The 21,972-nt window shown below is 42.7% G+C and overlaps 3 protein-coding genes across 3 annotated transcripts; 1 reads left to right on the forward strand and 2 right to left on the reverse strand.

The window, feature by feature from the left end:
* Positions 1-526: 526 nt before the first annotated feature.
* On the reverse strand, positions 527-1,853 carry LOC103707945 (protein EXORDIUM-like 2). The gene has a single exon (XM_039134237.1). It carries the CDS (start codon positions 1,709-1,711, stop codon positions 791-793), a length of 921 nt encoding a protein of 306 aa, XP_038990165.1. The 5' UTR covers positions 1,712-1,853; the 3' UTR covers positions 527-790.
* Positions 1,854-8,933: 7,080 nt separating this feature from the next.
* Positions 8,934-10,403, reverse strand: LOC103707944 (protein PHOSPHATE-INDUCED 1 homolog). Its single transcript, XM_008792673.4, has one exon. The coding sequence runs from the start codon at positions 10,285-10,287 to the stop codon at positions 9,340-9,342; it is 948 nt and encodes a 315-aa protein (XP_008790895.2). The 5' UTR covers positions 10,288-10,403; the 3' UTR covers positions 8,934-9,339.
* A 9,684-nt stretch (positions 10,404-20,087) lies between these two features.
* Positions 20,088-21,232, forward strand: LOC103707943 (protein PHOSPHATE-INDUCED 1-like). Its single transcript, XM_008792672.4, has one exon. It carries the CDS (start codon positions 20,154-20,156, stop codon positions 21,096-21,098), a length of 945 nt encoding a protein of 314 aa, XP_008790894.2. The 5' UTR covers positions 20,088-20,153; the 3' UTR covers positions 21,099-21,232.
* Positions 21,233-21,972: the final 740 nt, after the last annotated feature.

Below are 21,972 nucleotides of genomic sequence, written 5' to 3' on the forward strand. Positions count from 1 at the left end.
ACGTGCAAGCATGTTCTTATAAAGAATACAACCAAGATTATGGTCGGAAATATTTTGGCAGCCAAACTTTCCATGCACTATTGCTACCTATAATTGGCTGAACCACCATATTATTATATAAACTCTTTTTTTTTCCGGTGACAACTGGAGGTGGTTTATTTTAGTAAAAGAGACCGAAATTCGCAAATTAAAGAGCCAAATACTCATTTAAACAATAAAATAAACCATTTTCAGAAAAAAAAATGATATTTTCAAAAAAAATCAAATATGCTCTATTATTTCTTAATATTTATTTTACTTAACCTGAAAATAACTTACTTTCATTAAATAAAAATAATTTTCTCTTAAAATTACTCCATTGAAGTCGGTTACACTAAATATAAATAATAAACCAATCTGCCAAAAAGAACTTTGAATCCAAAAACCATGGAACATCCTCATCGCCTAGCGAGTGCCTCCGTGCAGTCCCCATCCATACGCCAAACCAAATCTCTCCTTCCATGCGCATACCAACCAAAAATAACAATGGAACAACAATACTTGCTCTTTTTTCCTTGGTTCATATACTAATATGCTTTATAATATTAGCCAACAGCATCGACTACAAACTTGAAGACCCCATCCTTATTAACGCCTCCCTACCCCTTTTACTTCCACCTCTATCTATCTTCTTTTGGTTACAGACTTCTTTCTTTTCACAGTTTATATATATATATATATATATAACAAAAGGAAAAAACATAGAAAAGCAAATACGGAAATATTTGGACTTCTTCATGCCGGGGGTCTCCTACACAAGGGTGGCACACTGCGATGTCTTCGGGTCCCACATCGCGGGCAGCATGTACTTCCTCCCAGCCAATCCCCTCGCATTATAGCTGGCCCCCGTGGTGGGGTCCAACAGCGTCTTGCCTGGGTAACCCGCGTACGCCCCGCTCCCGAACTCCCCCGTGCATGCCGTTACGGCCTCTAACGGTGCCGTCGCCGGCCCCTGGTAGTATCCGTTGCCGTAAGGGTTCGTCACCGTCCCGGCTAACAGCGTGGCGAGGTTGATGACCATGCCGTCCATCCCGACGTCGCCGTTAGGCGCCACTAGCGGCGGGGTCTGAGGGCCGTAGATGGGCTGGTGGAAGGGCCAGGCGCACTGGCCCGGGCACTGGACCGTCGAGTCGCCGACCCAAAGATAGGGGAAGCGGGCCCGGCCGAGGCGACCGGCCGGGGCGGACCCGTGGGTCCCGCACCGGCTCATGCAGAACCCATCGACGGCGACGTCGGAGGAGGTCAGCACGGCGGTGACCGCCCCGCGATGGGGCCCGGCGCGGGCGGCGAGGGTGGCGAGGTCGGCGGAGGTGAGGGTCTTCCCGAGGGAGTACTTCTCGTCGAGGAGCTGGAGGCCGAGGGAGACGCTGGCGGCTGCGCCGCGGTAGCGGGCGGTCGTGAGCCACCAGGATGCGGCGGAGGGGGGCGGCGGGGAGGAGGCAGAGGAGGGGGAGAGGGAACGGACGAAGTCGGCGATGATGGAGCGCTGGGTGGCGGAGAAGCGGCCGTACCAGAGGACGTGAACGGTGAGGTTACCGTTGAGGAGGGGGCCGTTGTGGTACTGGAGGACTAGGGGCTGCTGCTGGACCAGGCTAAGCTTCCTGGGGTCGGCCACGGAGGATTGGAACAAGAGCAAGAGAGAGAGAAGAGAGAAAAGTGGCGAGAGAGCCATAGAGGGAGTGAGAGGAACCTAAAACGTCGTAGTTTCCGTCAGCTAGTCCTTGGCTTTGGTTTAGTGCCGGCTTGCAAAGAGAGTAAGCGAAAGCATAATTTTTATACAGGTTGGGGTGGGGGGGGCAGAGGGATGGAGAGGAACAGCTGGAGGCCACCGTGATGAGGGCGATGTTTACTTGACGACCGGGGGGTATATTTTAACTGGGCTTGGGCACGGGCGGGCATTAGGAAAGGTGGTTCGAGGGAGGCGCCTTTGGGATCTGGTCACCGCACTGAAGTGGAGGAGCATGTCCTTTGGGTGGAGGAGGATGGATCCGTCCTGGGCTGAAATTGGTTGCCCGTCAATATGCTCGTGTTAATCGGCAAATCATCAGGATATTAGGATTAATTGGGCCACTAGACATTCTTTCATGCATCATATCAGCAGTTTAGTTGAAATCACAATCAACTAAGAAATGAAATGCTTTTTTTTTCAGAAAATAATGTCTAGATCATCATGTCGATTCTAAATGGGATCCAATATGTTAGTGCTAATATGATTGCATCCAATATCTAGCTCCTCATAAACCTTTAAAATACATGTAGAAAAGTTACTATGTATATACATCAAACCTACTTTATATATTGCTCCTATGAAAAAGATATACCCATGTATCCAGGTTGTAATTAAATTATTGCCACACTAGTTAGACAAGATGAACATGAAAGTATTAGGAGTGATAAATTTCAACTACAAATATCATGATACATAGTCTTATTTTAATCATAACTAAAAATAAAATTTTTGCTCAAGCACTAAAAAATTGGTAATACCTTAAATTATCCAGACCCTTTTTAAGAAATTAGATTCAAGCCACATTGGTTGAGATTTATATCTGGCACAATTCTTTTTCATATTATTTTTTATTTTTTAATAATATTTCAGCAATTCGCATATAATGGGTATGAGTGCAGTTTAAAAAATTAGAAAAAAAATATATAAGGAAGACAAAATATCGACGTGATTTTTTTAGATAAAATTTTTAGTGATGAGCTCCATAAAATATCATCCAATTTACGTGGTTGTTGGGAGAAAAAAAACAGCCAATCACCTTGGTACCATTAATCATTTCTCATGACGTATTCATGCCCAGCTGGGGTCCCTAGGTAATGGAAATCCCTTTATAGGGTCGCCGAACGCGTCCAGGGGGGTGAGAGCATCCACTGCTCCACGGAGAACGAGAAAGGAGAAGCCTGCCCTTGCCCAGGACCCGGGGCGGTAGAAACCGATGACGTGACGGGCAAGGGATATATAAAGAAAGGTGGCAAGTGTGATAAGAACGCCACTGTTGAAGCCACCACAATTGCCCTCTTTTGCTCGCCTATTCACAACCTTTCCCTCGGCCATCATTGCATCACAGGACGAGTTCCAGAGACGTGGCCGAAACATCTCCGAAGGTGCTGTACCTCCGTCACCATCTCGTTTAATATAACAGCGTTTTTTTTTTCTTAAATGCTTGCCGCCGCTGCCTTCGAGCTAAGTTGTGCCTTGTGATGCTAAGGACGTCTCCATTTGGAAGACACCAAACCGCTTACCAAGTATTCTACGTATACTTCGGATACATGAGTCTTAGGCTAGTAGTTGTGCATTCATATTGTACATTGAAATGCAGTAGTATCGGACAAATCATACAACTGTTCTGAATTAGTTTGGATGTCGAGTATTAAAGTCAGGACAGGTCTTGCTACAAAGAAAGCAGCCAATGCAATTGCACCAATGCCTGTTTTTACGCTGCGTACTTAATGGTGGGATCTTTTATTTGAAGATAAAGGGCACGTACGGATGACATCACCAGCGTGAAAACAATGGACCAAGGCAAAGGTGGCCAAACAAACAAATTAAGACGTGGGTACACCGTGCACGGAGAATCCCACGTATTTTATGATACGATCAGAACTTTCCTGCTGTAACCTAACAAGCCATAGCTTTGCCTTCGACGACTCTGCTCAGTCTTCTGCGGCAGACCCACATCATATTAGATAAGCTCGACCGACATGGAGAAGGCCAACCTCGCGGCCATCACTAATGGTCGTTAATTAAGGGCCATAGATTTATATACATCGCAATCAGGCGTGCAAGATTCGCGCACAGTTGTAAAGGTGATGGAGTCGACAACGGGGCGGGTCAAAAGACGGGTGCTGGCTAAAGGACGAGGAACAGAAGAGGGAAAGGCATGGGCGTTTTCGCGCGTGCGAGGGGATGCTGCCGCACGTGGTCGTCCGAATTTATTATGATTCTTGGGGGAGAAAGGGATGAGACTGAAGGGGAGACAGGACTCCGCTGGGGAAGGTGGCCGACATGCTTTGTGGGACACGTGTGGGACAGGTGTGGTGGGGCACGAGTGCTCGTGCGTGGAATTCAAGTTTGGATCCTAGCGTGTGGTCTCGCGCGTGTAGATATAGATTTTTTTTGGTTTCAACACTTCTTATTCCAGAAGTGCTCTCTTAAGTACTGGCTAAAACAATAAGAGGTGACAAAATAAGTTGGGAATACTTATGCTGATGTGCCACCAATGTAATCCACCATGAACACAAGGAATATATAAGAACTCTCCATTGCTGAGGTTGTGACGGACTCTAAAATTCTTGACTTTCACTCACAACGTCTTCTGTTTCAATCACACCTTACTTGGTTTCCAAGGTTTTATATTTATTGTATAGAGTGAAGAAAGTACTTCTTTTGGAGCTTTTTAGCTTAGTTTGAGAGGAAAAGATGCGAAGCTGCAGGATGTTTCCGTATCAATCGCACCATATTTGCTGTTCAAGGTATTACATTTATTATATAGAGTGAAGAAAGTACTTCTTTTAGAGTTTTTAGGTTAATTGAGAGGAAAAGATGCGAGGGAGAGGTAGAAGTCATGGAAGGACATTGATAAGCTTCCATCAATAAAATAAATTATCATAATATTTATTTGCAAATAGCGATAAGATGTATGTATGGTTGCTTTTTCAGATACGTGCTTTACTGCCTTTATATCACACTTGAGGTTCCCTCTAAGCTTACAAGTAGGCTTAAGTCCTATCCTTTCTTCTTCTTTTTTCGAAATTTACATTAACTGAGACAAGAATTTGCTGTGAGCATCCATCAAAAGTTAATTAATAACCCCTCTCCTCGCTACCACAAGACAAAAAAGCTTGCCCATTACACTCGGAGATAGTCTATAACACAGCTGAGAATTAGATTAAAGACAGGTAAACAAAAGGAGGTTACTAGAAAAGCTAAACATTGGTGATGTAGAATTTAGAAAGACAACATTTTGGGCTTTTGTGAGAAATATATGCTTTATAACAAGCATAGATTTATAATCTAGATAAATAGAAAATGAAAGGACGATTCACTAAAAACCCTCCCATCTACAAAATTTAAGTAACAAAGTGCGTGATAATTGTTCACTATAGAAGGTTCTACAGAAGAAATGTTTGGCCAGTTCAAGGCAAACATTTTCAGTTTAATGACCACTCCGATGGAGAATGTTCGATACAAACAAAATAATAACAGCCTTATGGGCTCGTTTGGTTCGCGGGAAAAGAAGGGGGGAAAGTGTGGTCAACGGGAAAGTAATGAGATGCCTCTTGTTTGGTTGGAGTTTTCAAAGGAGAGAGAAGGGAAAGTTATATTCCCATGGGAATGTGATTCCCACATTTCATGGAAAAGTCTTTCCCATGAGAAACATGGAAAAGTTACTTTCCCATGAGGTGGGAATCACTCCATTTTTACTTTTTCCCAAAAAGTCCTTTCAGCATTAAAGAAGCATTAAAGAGGCATTAAAAACCTAATTTTTATTAAGGGCATAATAGGAATTATATATAACTTTTCTAGGAAAGTGGATGGCCAACCAAACATAAGTACCTTGGAAATTTGTCACTTTCCCATGGTCAACCAAACATGCCAAAATTACTTTCCTAGGCATCCTCTTCCTAGGAATTTGTTTCCCAGGAATCATATTCCTAGGAAGGAAAATGCTTCCCGCGAACCAAACGAGCCCTATATGTATGATCACCACTTTTCTCAAAGCATTGCAAGGCATGTGAATATCACGAACAAGTGATTCATAGAGTTATGTCAGGACAGAAAGACAAAAGAATCGGTTCATATTATTCCAACCCAAAAGTGTAAAAAAGCTCTTAAGGAATCACAAATCATGGCACCTTTTCCATTTTTTATTATAAATTTATACTTTAAAGTTATTTTAATGGCACTTAGAACTTCTTTGGTTTACAGATTCTCATCAAAATATTTTTTCTGAAAAGTTGATTTTTGAAAATATAATGTATAAAAAAATAATTTTGGTATATTTAGTTGATTATAGAAAAATGGTACATGTCAAAATAGCTTATGTTTGATTGAACATTTATTTTTTGAGATAGTTGTGTAAAATATTTATTATATTCTTAATTAAAGAAATCTTATCCATAAGTTTTGATAAATTAGAGTCATTTTAGAAGAAAAAATTTCTAACCGGTAAAAAAGTAGTTTTTTTTAATGTCCCTCATGAATTTTTATTTTTTATGAAATATAAAAATTTTATTTTCATAAATATACTTTTTTTTTTTTTGAAAACTTCAATTAAATGAAAAAAATTTCCGCCTTTCCTCTCCCCTTTTTTTTTCCGGCAAAGCAAACAAGTCTTTAACAGCACCTGATTTATGTTGTCCACAAAAAAAGAAAAGTATATATATAGGCTTTTTGTCGTACAAATAGTTACATACTGTGGCCACTTCTAGCCACTTCTAAAAAAAGTATATATAGGCTTAGTCGTACAAATAGTTACATACTCTGGCCACTTCTAGCTGCTTCTAAAAAAAAGTATATAGGCTTAGTCGTACAAATAGTTACATATTCTGGCCACTTCTAGTCACTTCTATGACAATCGAGTTTCATGCAATTTTTTCCAAACACTTTGTGGAGCCGCTCCAACTCAAAGCCACCAAATAAAAGGGAGGCAGAAGCATGAGAGCTTTTCCCTCACACTCCCCAAATTTTATGCCCTCTTCAGGGGAAAAAATATCCCTCAAGGAACATCACGAGTAAATTGATGAGCATATTAGCTAACATTGTTCATTAGAGGCCGATCATTGCTTAAAGTACTACAAAAGCTTGGAATAATAGATCCTTTATTTTTTTCATTTAAGGGGAATTAAGAATCTAAGCTCATACAAACTTCCATCAACTACAATTAGTTCAAAAAAAATAATACTTGCCCAAACACATTTTGTGAGTGAAGCCATATTTTTGAAAGTGTTTGTAGGGGAGATCTTAGTATTATAATTTGGTGAGTCAACCTTGCAATTCAAATTGTGGAACACCTCCATAGTGTTAGAGTGGTCCAATTGAAATTTCCCAGATCAAGAAGACCTTACAATCATGCAACATTATTCTAGCCCCAATTAATTACGGGGGATCAACATCCTTATTCTTCTTCCATTTACATAATAATTATTTTGTTAAAAAATAAGAAAAAGTTCATAAGAGCAAAACAACTATATAACTCCGCTTGCAACTTTCTTCCCTATAAGAGGGTGGAACACTGAGACATCATGCTGTCCCACATAGCTAGCAATAAATACTTCATCCACCACTAAGATGATAGCCTGATGGTAAGGAGGCTTGGACTCCACCTAAGTTATCTAGATTCGAAACTCGCAAGCGTCGATTAAACAGAAGACCGCATGTTCCACATCCGGATGGTTCTGTGTGGATATGCTTTCCTTCCATCAGTACTAAGATTTTCCACGGGTTGGAAAGGGCATGTGGAAACTTGCGATCTGCATTAAATATTTTTTGGTGGAAGGAGAGCCCAGTGAGGCTGCCACCAACTCCCCCAAAAAAAAAAAAAAAATACTTCATCCCATCCAATCCCCTCGCGGTATAACTAGCCCACTGGTCTTATCCATAAGCCCCTGTCCCGAATATCCCGGTACACGCAGATACGGCCTCCAACGGCGCGTGAGCGGGCCCCTGGAGATACCCGTTACCGTCAGAGTTTGTCACCGTTCCGTCTGGCGAGGGTAATGTCACGCCGTCAAGGATTCCATCGCGACATCGCCGTTAGGCGCGACTAACGGCGGGGTCTGGGAGCCGTAGACCAGTTGGTGGAAGGGCGACGCTGTCGCCGGTCCATATGAACCCGGTCAAGCCGGAGTGCGGGCGCTGGGTCCCTCACCGGTTCGAGCAGAAGCCGTCGACGGCCACGTCCGCGGAGGCGAGGACGACGTTAATGTCGGCGTGGGAGGTGCCGGGTTCAGAGGCTAGGAGGGAGAGAGGTGGGAGGAGGAGAGGGTTTTTGCCAAGGACGTTGTGGTCGTCGAAAGGCTGGCGGCCGAGGGAGCGGCGGGGGTCGCGCTGCAACTGAAGGCGCGGGTGAGCCACCAGGCGGCGGCGGAGTGGGTGACATGGCTGCCGGAGGAGCGGAGAGGCCGAGGAGGAAGTCGGCGAAGAAGCGGGCGTATTAGAGAAGGTTGACGGTGAGGAGGGGCCCGTGGTGGTGGCCGGGGAGAAGCGGAGCAAGAGGAGAGAGAGAGGGTGAGGATGGCAAGTGATAGAGATAGAATAGGCAAGGCGGCCGCGGCTTCGGTTCAAAACATCAAGAAGTTTATATAGTTTAAGCAAAGGAAATTTAGAAGCGGTTACTGATGAGTGAAGAAAAGAGACTAGGAGAGACTTACCTGAAGCATGGGTAGGCTCCGTTACCGCTCGATGGGTCAGAGGTCGAAGGATGGTCGTCGAATTTAATAATGGCAAAATGTTGAGATAGGTTCAAGGTTCGATAAAGATGGGAGGAGTGTTGGGGCGATGAGGATGAGAATATGGGATTGAGATAAGGATGGATACAAGATAGTTTCATTTGGTCCTTCGGTCATAGCTTTGAGAGGAAAAAAGGAAAAATCTCAATACGTTTTTGAGTCCAGATGGCCTTCTTTTTTCGTTAGGAAGGGTAGAGCGAGCAACGTCTCTCGCAAATCAGGAAAAAAGAAGAAGAAAATTCTCTCATTTCTTTGGTATTTCCTCGAGGTTTTGGATTTTATTACAATTGCTTGGATCCGACAAGAAGTAAGTGTATCCAAAAGGGCCCTAAGGGGTGAAAAAAAAACCATAAAAAAAGGAAAAAGAACGGAGGAAAAGAAAGGCATATCAACCCAACCCATCCATCAAGGAGGAAATCCATCTCAAAAAGTACAAATTCACATCGGAATTTAAAATTTAAAATTCAAACTAAGAAGATCGAAAGCTGCCATCGACCAAGAAGCAATGTACCGCCTTTCAGGACCTAACCAAGCCTCACTCACCACTAGGAACCAAATTCCGTGATTACATTATCATCCAAGATTCCAATATAAAAGATACATCATATCATAATGTACCGCTTCGGTCCTTGAGACCTCCACTACCCTTTAGCATCCACGTATTTTAATCTCTATAATCCAAATTTTTAAGCATCAAACGAATAAAATAAATTAAAAAAACCGCAATTCGGAAATGAATGAAAAATTTACAGGCTATCCATATCCTCAGTGTTCCTCCGCTCTGTTTATACGAATACATCCCGAAACCACGATCTTACACCAAAAATGTTACCCGCCACTTGTCTACACCAAGGTAGAGCAAGTGGACGTTGACGGGTCAAACAAGGCTGGAACTAGGTACTTCCTCCCGTGGGCCCCATTTGCGTTGTAGCTCGCCCCCGTGGTTGGCTCCACCAACAATTCCCCGGCGTATCCCGGATACGCCCCCTTCGCGTACACCCCCGGGCACGCCGTCGCCGCCTCTAACGGCGCCTCCTTCGGTCCCTGGTAGAATCCGTTACCGAACGGGTTGGTCGCCGTCCCGGCCATCATGCTCGCCAAGTTGATCACCATGCCGTCGATCCCGACGTCGCCGTTAGGCGCCACCAGCGGCGGGCTCTGCGGCCCGTAGACCGGCTGGTGGAAGGGCCACGCGCACTGGCCCGGGCACTGGGTCGCCGAGTTGCCGACCCAGATATAAGCGAACCGCCCGGATTTGGACCGAGGCGAGGACCCGTGGGTCCCGCACCGGCTCATGCAGAAGCCCTCGACGGCGACGTCGTCCGCCGTCAGGACGACGTTGACGGCGTTCTTCGGCGCCCCGCGGCTCGCCAGCTTGGCGATGTCGTCGTTCGTGAGAGACTTGCCGAGCGCGTAGGACCCGTCGAGGATCTGGTCACCGAGTGTGAGCTTAGGGAACTCGGTTTTCGACCGAGCGTAGTACTTCCCGATGGTCTTCCACCAGGCGGACACCGATGGCTCCGGCTGATTCTGGTCACCGCCCTTCGAGGAGAGGGATGTGACGAAGTCGGAGATGATGGCTCGCTGGGCGGCGGTGAACTTACCGTACCAGATGAGGTTCACCGATATAGGCCCCGTGAGGAGGGCCCCCTTGTGGTAGGTCAAAACAGGGGATGGTTCCTCCACCAGGGCATTGAGCTTTCTAGCCCCATAGGAACACTGGAATAGAAGGGAAGCAAATGCTACCAAGATACAAAGGAAAGAAGGGCTAATAATCCTGGAAGAGGCCATCAGCACAGAACAAGAAGAGAAGAGAAGAGGAGAGGGAAGGTATTGGGTTATATTATGCGCTTCTCTTTGAGAGGGAGAGAAGGGAGTCGTATTTGGGATGGGGGAGAGGTTGGCGTGAGGGGGTTTTATATAGTGGCAGGGAGAGGAACGGGGTTGTTGTTGATTAAATAATTCATGGAAGGTGAGCGGAAACAGAAGACAAGGATGGTGGGCCCGCAGGGGAGCTTTAGGGCCCATAAAGGGGGCGCGGTCTGGCCAGATTACGGTCACCAGACAGCTGGCTTTTGCGTGCTACTGGCAGCTGTAACATTTGCGAAAGTTTGTTTTCTTCCCACAATGGCCTTGCATCGGGAACTGGGATACCTAAGTCATCCTGAGGTAAATAGGGGTGTTTTAGGGATGGGAAACTTGGGGGGATAAGAAGGGGGTAGTTTGGCCGAGGAGTTGGGTTCGCTTCTCGAGGAGTTTTAAATTTTCGAACGTTATGAGAGGGGACAGGCTGGTGACTACCGGGGGGAGCGTAGCTTTATTAATGGTTATGGATCGGGATGCGCGTACGTGCCAGCTGGGGACTCGTAAGGGAGCGCGCTGTCTTGCGCCGCACGGGCCACCACCTGCCCACCAAAAACTCGTGAAGCCCCCCAGGGTTTACTGTTGATACAGGTGCAGCAACCTGGATCGCCTCCTATATTGCACCGTATTTTAAAAAGCTCTATCAGTAGAGTTCCCACCTCTATTGTATTTTTTGATTTTTTCTGAATTGGCAAGATGTACTCATGTTAGAGCTATATGAATTGCCATTTTCAATCAAAAAAAAAGGAAGGGGCCTGAGCAGGCTCGGCCGCGCTCAACTACTGTAGTTGGATAGATGCATAATGATAGCAACAGTATTGGAAGGCTATTTTTTGCTAAGAGACATTCAGACTATGATGAGTGGTAGCGTGATTTTTTGCGGCAAAAATATTTTTAGAGAAACGAATGAGGCTGTGGATGGGATGATTTTGTATATGGTGAATTATTTTGAAAGTGCTCTGTGGCCTTGGTGAATGGAAGAAAAAAAACAAAAATGTGAAAATTGTATGCACTATGATTACTTTATCCGGTACCCAAAAAACTACTAAATTTGATGTGCTTGAATTGGATCATTAACTGTGTTTATTATGCCACCGCTATAATCCGTCATCGGACATGCACAATGAAACGGATGATTTCTGCGTCAAAAATTTGCTGGCTTTTAAGAGCTTGTAAGCACATGATAAGGATTGAAGGCATGGACAACCAGAGAAGATCGTCATTCAAAAAACTATGTATAAAGATTGAAGTAATACGACAGCATTGTTGAACTGTGACTGGTAGTGCGCATAGGCAGACTTTTGTAGTTAAATACTTAGTAGCCTATGGATGCTTAACATGCAAGGATTCAGTTAACATGAAAGGATACAATTAAACAAAGGCAACTTGAACTTTGGGATGCTTAACTAGTGATGGCTTCCATGAACTCATGCGCCTGAGTGTTCATAGAGCCCTATTTATGCAAGCTTTGACTTGGTTTGTTTGGAAATCTAAGATTAGCCGTAGACATGGTTGAGTCGGCATAGAGGAATGCATGGTGTTTGAATAATTTTAAGGATCACGCAACAACCTGCATCACTCATAATATTTTTCTTTATCAGCATAATTCTGTGTCAACCTATTTTAGTTTCTTTTGTTAGCATAATCTTGTTAGAATAATTTTAGGAATCACATAACAATCTGTATCATCTATAATATTTTTAATTATTAGTGCGATCCTATATCAGCCTATATTATTTTTCATGTATGAAGTCTGTATACGAGTATATATAACTCTTGAGATGTACCGAATATAAAGTAACAGAGAAATAAAATCACTTTTTTCTCTCTCTCTTTTTTTTTTTTGTTTTTCGCTTCTTCTCTAAATATTTCAACATGTGGCAATTAAACCCTCCTAAGAGGGTAAAAAATCTTCTCTCCTATACAATAAGAGATTGGAGTGAGGTGGAAAGGATCAAATGGGATTTGTTGGGCTAGGGATGTCTCACCATGAGTTGACTCACTTAGGTGGTAATGAGATCTCGGCTCCAAAATACATATCTAATACAAATATATTTTATAAATTCAAAAAATAAAATATTTTGAATTGGAAGTCAAATACATGGCCAATCAATTCATAGGATCTCATTCAAGTGCTGAGCTATATAAGAAGCTATTCAACCAGCTACTCTATTAGCTTCTTTATAAATATGCTTGGCCATCTGGATTTTAACTTGTTTAGGTCCAAAGTGCTTTGACCCCGACAAAAACAACTTGTTTAGCCACGTTTTCTTTGCAATGTTTCCACACTTTTCCCATTCCAAGAAGAAGAAAACAAACCGTTCGCTGTCGCTGTTCTCTCCTTCCCCACTCTGGCCTCAGTCTCTGAAATCCGACAACAGCCCTTATAAAAGTAAGAAATTATTCGCTCAAAGCATTTGATTGTTTTACTCAATTATTTTGTAGTCATGTCGGATATCTTGGTTGTATGTGAAGGTGAAATGGATTAGATTGCACAAAGCTGTCACCTTGCGAGGAGGTGAGCGGGCTCTGAGGCTCAACGTGTCTCATGGGTGTCTTGGCTTCGTATTGGGAGTCCTTGCCTTGTTATTTTTGTACAAAAATTTTATTTATATTTAAATTTTAATTAAAATAGTTTACATCTTAGTGTTAATTTAATTTTAAACTTAATACACAAGAGTTTATTTTTTGTTTTTGAGTGGAAGTGGAAGATGATGATATTTTTGCCTTATGATAGAAGAAAAGATGTGGTTTTATATGGAGGGGGAGAGAATGACGTAAAGAGTCATGAAAAATTTGGTAAAACATCTTTGTAGTAGGAAAAAAATTGTGAAGTGTCCTGAAGAGACGTGATAAGAGCCGATAATAGGGTCAGAACAGGGGAAGCGAACAAAAAAAATTTCGGTTAATTTTTAATGGTCCTATCATAGTAGAGAGGCAAGTAGAAAGTAGATTCGGCCCTTACCTCAACTTAGATGGGCTCTATGACTGCAATTCCAGCAAGCACAGTGACCCTAGGCGGACAACGCACAAGAAGAAAAAGAGAGGAAAAGAGGCGATGGTGGTCGACAATCGTCGATGGTGCGAAGAGTTGGGAAGGCTTTATCTAGAGCAGAGACTAGGGTTTTCTAGTCTCTCGTAGAGTTTGAGTCCTCCTTCCTATGTTCGAGCAAGGCTCTGCCCTGTTCGGATCCCACAAGGCTCTGTTCGGATCCCACAAGGGCCATTGGGCTACTCTAGGCCAGTTAGTGGACTGGCCCTAGCTCAGCTTTTCTTGGTTGGGCTTCGCATAAGTGTAACAAAGCTGCAGGCTAGCAAAATTGCAAAAATTCAAGAGTATAAATGATTGTAGTGATCCAGTAGATTTGGCTAGCTCAAATACTCTAATTAGGCAGCCAAGGAACCCGAGTCCATTGGTTGTCACCACTTCTCTCCCCCGTCAATGTATTCATAAAAGGTCCTCTTTTTAAATCCATGAAGTGATTTTCCCACGTTGAAAGGACCCAGTCCAAGGACCAAATAGAACGTCTAATTAGGCTGGAAGATGAACCATCTAGATCACATGGTTTCATAAGGTTCCGCTAGGAGTCAATCAAGTTGGCTAAAATAGTTTCAAAATACTAAACTACATCAATAGAGGCCTATATATGATTTAATAGGGAGGAATCCTGCCCATGTCATGCCCCTCTAATTATATAATCGCCACGTGCTAGGGTCTAAAGATTTATTTAGATATTTCTATAGAACTCGGCTAAAAATTTTATAAAAAGATATATATATATATATATTTCCATAGAATTATATGAGAAGGAAAAAAAAGAGAAAGAAGACTATCCTGCAAAATTTTCAGCCCAGTTCAAATTCTATAGAACTATCTAAAAAGCCATCCATTTGAGATTCTAGACCACTACACATTAAAATATTATCTCATTGTCTTAAGCTGAAGATGCTCAGAGACTATTTTATGGAATTCAGTAGCAATCCGCCACCCACTTTTCCTGCAGAATTCCACGGCCCGCCCTTAGTCTCATGTCTCGCGAAGCTGAGACTAAACCCCCCCCTTCTCCTAATAATTTATTGTGTCCAAATCATGCACCCGACTGTTCCTTACCTATGTATATAGTACTCCTTCCATTCATCACTCATCCAAATTCATGAGGTATCTTCTTTTCCTTCCAAGTAGAGGCGGCAATTTGTAACCTGAGCATTCAACCCTACATGCAAATGACGTGCTTTGAACGAGTCTGGATTTGATATAAATGAGCTCGAGTTATAAAGGAGTTAATCCATCTAGATCCATTTAGTAAATAGATAGAATTCAGGTTTTGACCTTTAACCTATTCAGCCCACCTATTTGATAATTGGATTGTGATGATCTAACCTATTTGGCTTATTTAAAATCTACTTAACTCATCTCTATCCTATTTAACCTAGCTTGCTCAACATGTTTAACTTATTTTCATCTATTAATCCATTAAAAATCCATTTAACATATTTAACCTATTTAACTTGATTTGACAACGGATTATACGAGTTGGGTTGGGTTGGGTTACCTATTCAACAAACAGGTTGAGTTTATATATGATTTTTAACCTAGTTAATAAATATATTGAGCTCAGGTTGAAATCTGACCTGCACCTAATCTAATCTGTATCCAATCCAATCTGACTGGAATGCCACCCTACTTCAAAGTTCCACATTCCAATCTCAATACCTTCTCCCCTCCCAAATGGCTTTAATTCACATCACATGGCTAGCACGGCTCCTTTAGTGCTAGCATTTGCTAGCTTAGCCCAATTGTGCATGGGTCTAGAAAGCTAGCCACCCTTAAGTCTATCAACTTGGACCTTCTTCCCTCACACCTTGCCCCACCAAAAGATAGTATCTTTTTTTTTTTCTTTTTTGGTACACTGGTAGCTCATAGAACAAATACAAATTCTTCCATCTCCCCGTGGGAGGAGGTCTTTTTGGTTAAAGACAAAGAAAAGCCAAATCCTTTAGGCCGAGGAGTGCTTTTTGGCAAGTCCCTCACGGGGGACGACGTTTCCGAGCCCGAACCGGCGGCATAGGCTGGGCCCAGCCGCCAAGGAAGGACGGATCGCTATGGTTTTAAATAAACCCTCTCAAACTCCAAAGTCTCGTGTCTATTGCCATCCAAATCCTCCAAAATAGTTCACTCCCCCTAAGAATGCTTCCATAACTCTGCCCAAGTCTATCCACATTCATGCACCTCCTTCCAGAACCACAATCCAATGAACTGAAACCTGAGGAGAACTAGCCTCCAAAATAGTTCAAGCACACCCTCATTTCCTTTTTGAAATCTAGCCGTTGACAACCTTACAAATATTTCATGGCTTCCAAGGCCCCATGCTACAAGACAAGTGCTTAACTCCGTGCACCCCAAAGAGAGCAGTAGGGTGGCTATGGGATAAAATGGCCTGGGTACGGGTGTTGTTAAGTGGCAGTATGGGCTTTGTACCACATTCAAACCAATGCCTCCCCCACCTTTGTCCTTACATATTTATTTCCGACGTGAGATGTCTCCAATCTCTATACATGTTAAGGTAAATTTTATTGAAGTTACCAAGAAAAAAATAGATTAAATTTTATTGTAGTAATCTGGAAAAGTGACAGAGGGAGATCACTTGAGATTCCCGTGACCCATCGTGCACCAAAGCTTATTTATTTGGATGCCGAGCTCAAACTCTTTCCCGAGAATATTATCACTTTTTTTTTTTTTTTCTTAAAACAGGTGCATCAAACAGTACGTGTATGAATACACCCAATAAGATCATACACCCAATAAGATCAAAATACAGTAACTCACGGAGTGCCAATGGCAACTCCCCCTCACCCGACCAAAGGGCATACCCCGAATGGTGGGCCACGTAGGCAGCTACCCAATCCGCCGCCCCGTTGGCCTCCCTGAATACATGCTTGGCCTGGATGGCCATCCCATCTCTCATCATCACCATGATATCACGGATCAAGGGGTGGTCTGTGCCCTCACCCCTTAATCCCCTCTGAATCCACCCGATGACAGTGGCCGAGTCACCCTCCAATATAATCGAGCTGGCCCGCAACACCATCCGTGCATGACGAAGGCCTGCCCAGGCTGCCCGCAGCTCTGCTCCGGGGACCGATGTATCAAACAACTGGCAGCCACCTGCGGCTACCGCCCTCGCATACAAGTCTCGTATGACAAAACCTGCACCGCCACGCATGCCGTCATCCCAAACCGACCCATCAAAGTTAACCTTGAGGAAACTCGGGGGTGGGGGCTCCCAGGTGAAAAACACCATCCAAGGAGCTGCCGAAGCAAGAGGGGAACCCCAGGTGTCCCAAGCTATCAAAGGTCTATCTGTAGGTAGGGTAGGCCTAATCTCTGTGGCCTGTGCCCGCGCAAGCTCTGCCACAAACCTCGGTGACATCCTGCGCTCGCCAAGAGTACGGGCGTTCCTAGCCAACCAAATCTGATATGCTGTGCAAGTCGCTCTGATACCCTCATCGCGAGTCTGTGAACTGGCTAACCACTGACGCATCACCCTGAGAAACTGTAGTCGCGCACTCCGCGCTCCCTGCGGGATCCCAGTCCACTGCCATGTCGCCCTCGCCCATGTACACTGGAAGAGCACATGGTCCACTGACTCCTCAGCTCCACAGAATATTATCACTTTCGGGATTCGTTTGGTGAGAAAAAAAAAAAAAGAAAATATGGCCAACAAAAATGTGAAAAAAAAAACCATTAGAATTTATTAAAAAATATATAAAAAATATTTTTTAAAAAAATAAAATTTTTATGTTTCATAGAAAAGAAAAATTTATAAGAGATAAAAAATTATTTTTCTACTGCTTAAAAATTAAGATTTTTTTTCCAAAATTATTATTAAACTATCAAAATTCATGAGTAACATATTTTTCTTTATTAAGAGTATAATAAATATTTCACATAACTTTTCTAGAAAAATAAATGCTCAACCAAACATGAGCTGCTCTAGAATGTATAATTTTTTCATGGTCAATCAAACATGCCAAAACTATTTTTTCAGGTATCAGCTTTCTAGAAATTAGCTTTTCAAAAAAAAATATTTCGATAAGAAAAAATTCTTTCCGCGAAGCAAACAAGCCCTCAATTCTTCCAATCTTGTCCTCGTACCCTATCTCCTGGCATCATTTTATGAGAGCAATTTTCTCCATCCACTGTGCTTTCACTTCAAAATTGTTTTAGAGAGTAGAAATAAATATGTGTCCAGGAGTGTAATGTTATCTCTTCTACTGGGTTTTCAAATAATAAATCCTCATGTGGCATGAGATCGATTTTGAGGTTGGAGCATAAAAACTTGATGCTAGTAAATTTCCTTCGAGCATTGTAATTTGCATCATGCTCCAATACGAACATCAAATTAGCAAATTTGCTAAAAGAAAATGCTTTAAAATTATGCAGATTTCTGTACTGATTTCATGAAAATAGAGCAAGGGAAAATCGTATTTGTAATGCAAAGTCTTTCTATAAGACTTGTCAATTGTGATTTATTCTCCAAGTAATGATGATTGATGATCTTCCAAACTCCAAAATATGAATATGTCCGTAATGCTACATCTTCTTAGTTTCAAATTCTTAATTAATTCTTAAAAGATTTTCAGAGTGTAGAATTGTTGAGTGTAAAGAGATAAAGACTTAACTTTATTTATTTTATTCAATGTAATCAATACCATTCAGATTAACCAATCTATAAATATAAATAAAGAGCTCATATTACAATCTTATCATTATCAAATAATTATGATAGGCTCGATGCTTGCATCACCACTGCTAAAATGCCACCATCCCCTTATCGACTCAAATAAACGCTTCGAGTATTATGGCATTATAGCATCACCTAGTCGTGTTCCGAAGAATTAAATTGTTCTCCAGAGAATCACTACAAAATAATTTGGAAGAGCAGGAGCCTTAGGAATCTAATCCCACTTTCAATGTTTGGTGCTATCTACCATCTTTGAAGCTTAAACAAATGACATGATGCGTCATTTATATCAATTGGTCATCTCTTTCTCTCTAAGTGTCATGCTGCTGTTGTAGTTTGATCATGTCTCCTATGGAGTGGGAGCTGAAGCACTATTATAGTTAAGTCAGTTCATGAACTTAAGCATTATTATGGAATCATGTCCTTTACAAGCTAGATTTCAAGTTTTTTATAGGATGGCAACTGTCATGTGCTACTAAGTGGAGACCATAAGAATCTTGATGACATGTTAACATGGCAACAGTTTCACCTGTCCATCTCTAGATTAAATCACTAGTCTTCTGAATGTTATCACACCCAGTGCCCTGGTTTGTGAACACAGTTCATATCTCTACTCAACCAGATTATTTCTGCCCTTGACAACACCAGCAAGCGATTCTAAGGTGTTCGCTCAAACTATGACCAAATCTGCTAGCCTTCTCGATGCAGTCCCCTAAGATGTCCTACAAAAAGTCGCCTTCATTAAATATCCTCTCGAAGTGTCTTCGATTAGAATAAATACTAATCAGATGCTAGCTTGGTTTATGTATGAATTTTGCATGCAAACTTGCTTTAAGAACATCAGAATCTGACGTTTGATCACCTTTGCATATGTAAATGGCATGAACTTAACGATAAACAAGTGAGGTGGTGTAATATCTTGTTGATGCTGCACTAAGTTTTCAGTTAAAAAGTTTAATCTCTTGGTTCAGTAAAATTGTCATTCAGCAGAGGTGAAAAATATGGCTTCTTTAGTATTGGTCTCTCTATTTATCAATGAGGAGCCTTTCAGTCCTAGCCACAATGGCAAAATGGCCTGTAACAAAGACAAAGGCTGTAATTAAGGGATTCTGAAACTTTTGTCATTGATAGGCCCAGTAGCCATGTTAGAAACTAGTAATGGTAAAGTCAATTTAAATTGTCACCGCTCTTCATGAGGCGCACAAGACTGACAGAAGCTTGGTAAAATAACATCATCTGCTTTGATCTTTATTATTCTATATCTAAATTTTAAATTGAAGCTCCTTATCTCTGGATATATCCTTTAGTTGTTTATTATATTTTAAACCAAACTAAGCTTGGGCTTTTCAAAACCAACATATCATGGTACAATTGAGTACTATTAATTAGTCAGACCAATAATTCTAGCTTTCTAATACTTTATTCAGCTTCTCCTGTTCCCCCTACTTAACCAATTAAATAGTCCATACCCTTCAAAATAGGTGCATGCCAGCTTGACTTCACCCAAATAATCAACCGGAAGACCAACTCCAACAAGATTAAGTCTGTCCCTTACCTCATTAGCAGTGCCTTGAATTGGTGCTGCACTCCACCCAAAGCATTCTTAGTCTTCAAGTCACCAAAATAACCTAAAAATTTCCAGCAATCTATGTTACAATTGAGATGCTTTGCCACAAGGAAACACCTAGGAACTCTCAATCCAACACATGCAACCCCAAAGCCTGCCCCCTGAGATTTAAACTATTCCCCAGCTTCCATGCCCTAATGAAAGCAGGCAGCCAAATCTATGCGAGCTGCCCCAATCTCCATACAGCTTATTAAGATAGACCAAAGTCACAAGAAAAAAGAAAGATGCTGTGGTCCATCACCCATCATTAATCTCCCAAGAAAAGCTGAAGTGGGACCTCCCCATATACCAACTTTCTTCTGCACCCCCTGGCTAGTTCATGCACCCAACTCCCCTATATATACCTTCCCCTTTCCTCAGCACCATCACCACCTCCAAATCCAATTCAAGAATAACAGCAATCCTCTCCTCCTCCTCCTCCAATGGCTTACTTCCTTTCAAACAAAATAGCTCCTTTTCTGCTCCTACTCTTGGTTGGCTTTGCAGATGAAAGCTGTGGGTCCAGAAAGCTAGCCTCTCTATACCAACCACCTCCAAGCCTCCTCACATACCACAAAGGCGCCTTGCTCCAAGGGAACATCCCCATCTCCATACTTTGGTATGGGAATTTCACCCCGGCCCAAAAGGCTATCATCTCCGACTTCCTCCTCTCCCTCACTCCCCAACCTCACCAAGAACCAACCTCCACAACCACCACACCCTCTGTTTCTAAATGGTGGAACGCCGTCGACAGCTTACTGCAGAGAGCTGGAAAGAAGAAGACACACATGTCCTTGGCCAACCAAATCTCCGACGAGCACTGTTCCATCGGCAAACTGCTCAAAAGTTCTCAGCTACCCGAGCTGGCTTCGAAAGCCAACCCCACGAAAGCTGGGGTGGCATTAGTCCTGACCGCAGAGGACGTCGCGGTGGAGGGCTTCTGCATGAGCTCCTGCGGATCTCATGGCTCGCTCGCCGGCCCCGGCGCGGCCTACGTTTGGGTGGGGAATTCGGCAAGCCAGTGCCCTGGCCAGTGCGCGTGGCCTTTCCACCAGCCGGTGTACGGGCCGCAGGGGCCGCCACTCGTGGCCCCAAACGGCGACGTTGGGGCTGATGGCATGGTCATCAACATCGCTACGTTGTTGGCTGGGACGGTCACCAACCCGTTCGGGGATGGGTATTTCCAAGGGGATGCCGGGGCCCCGCTCGAGGCCGGCGCGGCGTGCCGAGGGGTCTACGGCAAGGGGGCTTACCCAGGCTACGCCGGAGAGCTGCCGGTGGACGCCGGCACCGGAGGGAGCTACAACGCGGAGGGGGTGAATGGAAGGAAGTATTTGGTTCCGGCAATGTTGGACCCTGCCACCTCTTCTTGCTCTCCTATTGTGTGATTGGCAGTTGTTCCCTTTGTACATGCATGCATACAACTAATAAACACTTCAGTAGATTTTTGATTGGAATGATGAGAAGAAAAAGGAATTGCCAAGTGCCAGGAGTGAAACAATAATTTTGAAGAGTTGATTAACTCTCCTCAATTCAAAAATTATCTGGGAAATATTTCAAAAGTTCCAAAAGATTTCACAATATTTAATTTTTTTTATGAAAGAAATAAGTATAGAATAACCAAAAAGGTACCCTTTGGCAACAACAAAATGATCATCAATTTGTAACATATAGAAAATTTTAAATTAGCCATGAACATATCATAAAATTTGTCTATAATTCGAGAATGATCGAAAAGTTCTGAGTTGACTCCATTTGTTGGAAAATTTGGAGAATCATTTAACCAAGAGAACAATTGAGAGTAGTTTAAGATATATTTGTTTTTATTAATTCAGGGAATATTGTGACCATGCTTCTCAATGACCTCCTGAAGGCACAGGCAATTAGGATTCTGATGGGCTGGGCTGGTTTGGAGGCCCATTTAACAAATACAACTAGATCCAACATAGAAAGAGTCTCTCATGCATACTGAAAATGCAATGCAACTTAAAGTTGTCTTGCATCCACTCGAGTAGAATTTATTTTATTTGGAAGGCTACAAGTTCAAAGAAATTGTGTGGTCGGATGTGACTGCAACAGATGGAATCATTCTGTAAATGAGATAGTGGGATCCTGATTATTATGCAATATTAATTTTTTTTTTTAACATTCTTATATGGAACCGTACATTTAATCAACTTATTAAATACGACTGTGCTGTGATAGTTTTTGTATGTACCAAATTTTAGCAATAATTGTGATTAAAATTTAGAGTAAAATATA

Source organism: Phoenix dactylifera, chromosome 15 (genome assembly GCF_009389715.1).
Source record: "Phoenix dactylifera cultivar Barhee BC4 chromosome 15, palm_55x_up_171113_PBpolish2nd_filt_p, whole genome shotgun sequence".
NCBI lineage: Eukaryota > Viridiplantae > Streptophyta > Magnoliopsida > Arecales > Arecaceae > Phoenix > Phoenix dactylifera.

Bases quoted from the DNA above. Each gene is read 5' to 3' on its own strand.
- LOC103707944 (XM_008792673.4), bottom strand. From the start codon at position 10,287: ATGGCCTCTTCCAGGATTATTAGCCCTTCTTTCCTTTGTATCTTGGTA.
- LOC103707945 (XM_039134237.1), bottom strand. From the start codon at position 1,711: ATGGCTCTCTCGCCACTTTTCTCTCTTCTCTCTCTCTTGCTCTTGTTC.
- LOC103707943 (XM_008792672.4), top strand. From the start codon at position 20,154: ATGGCTTACTTCCTTTCAAACAAAATAGCTCCTTTTCTGCTCCTACTC.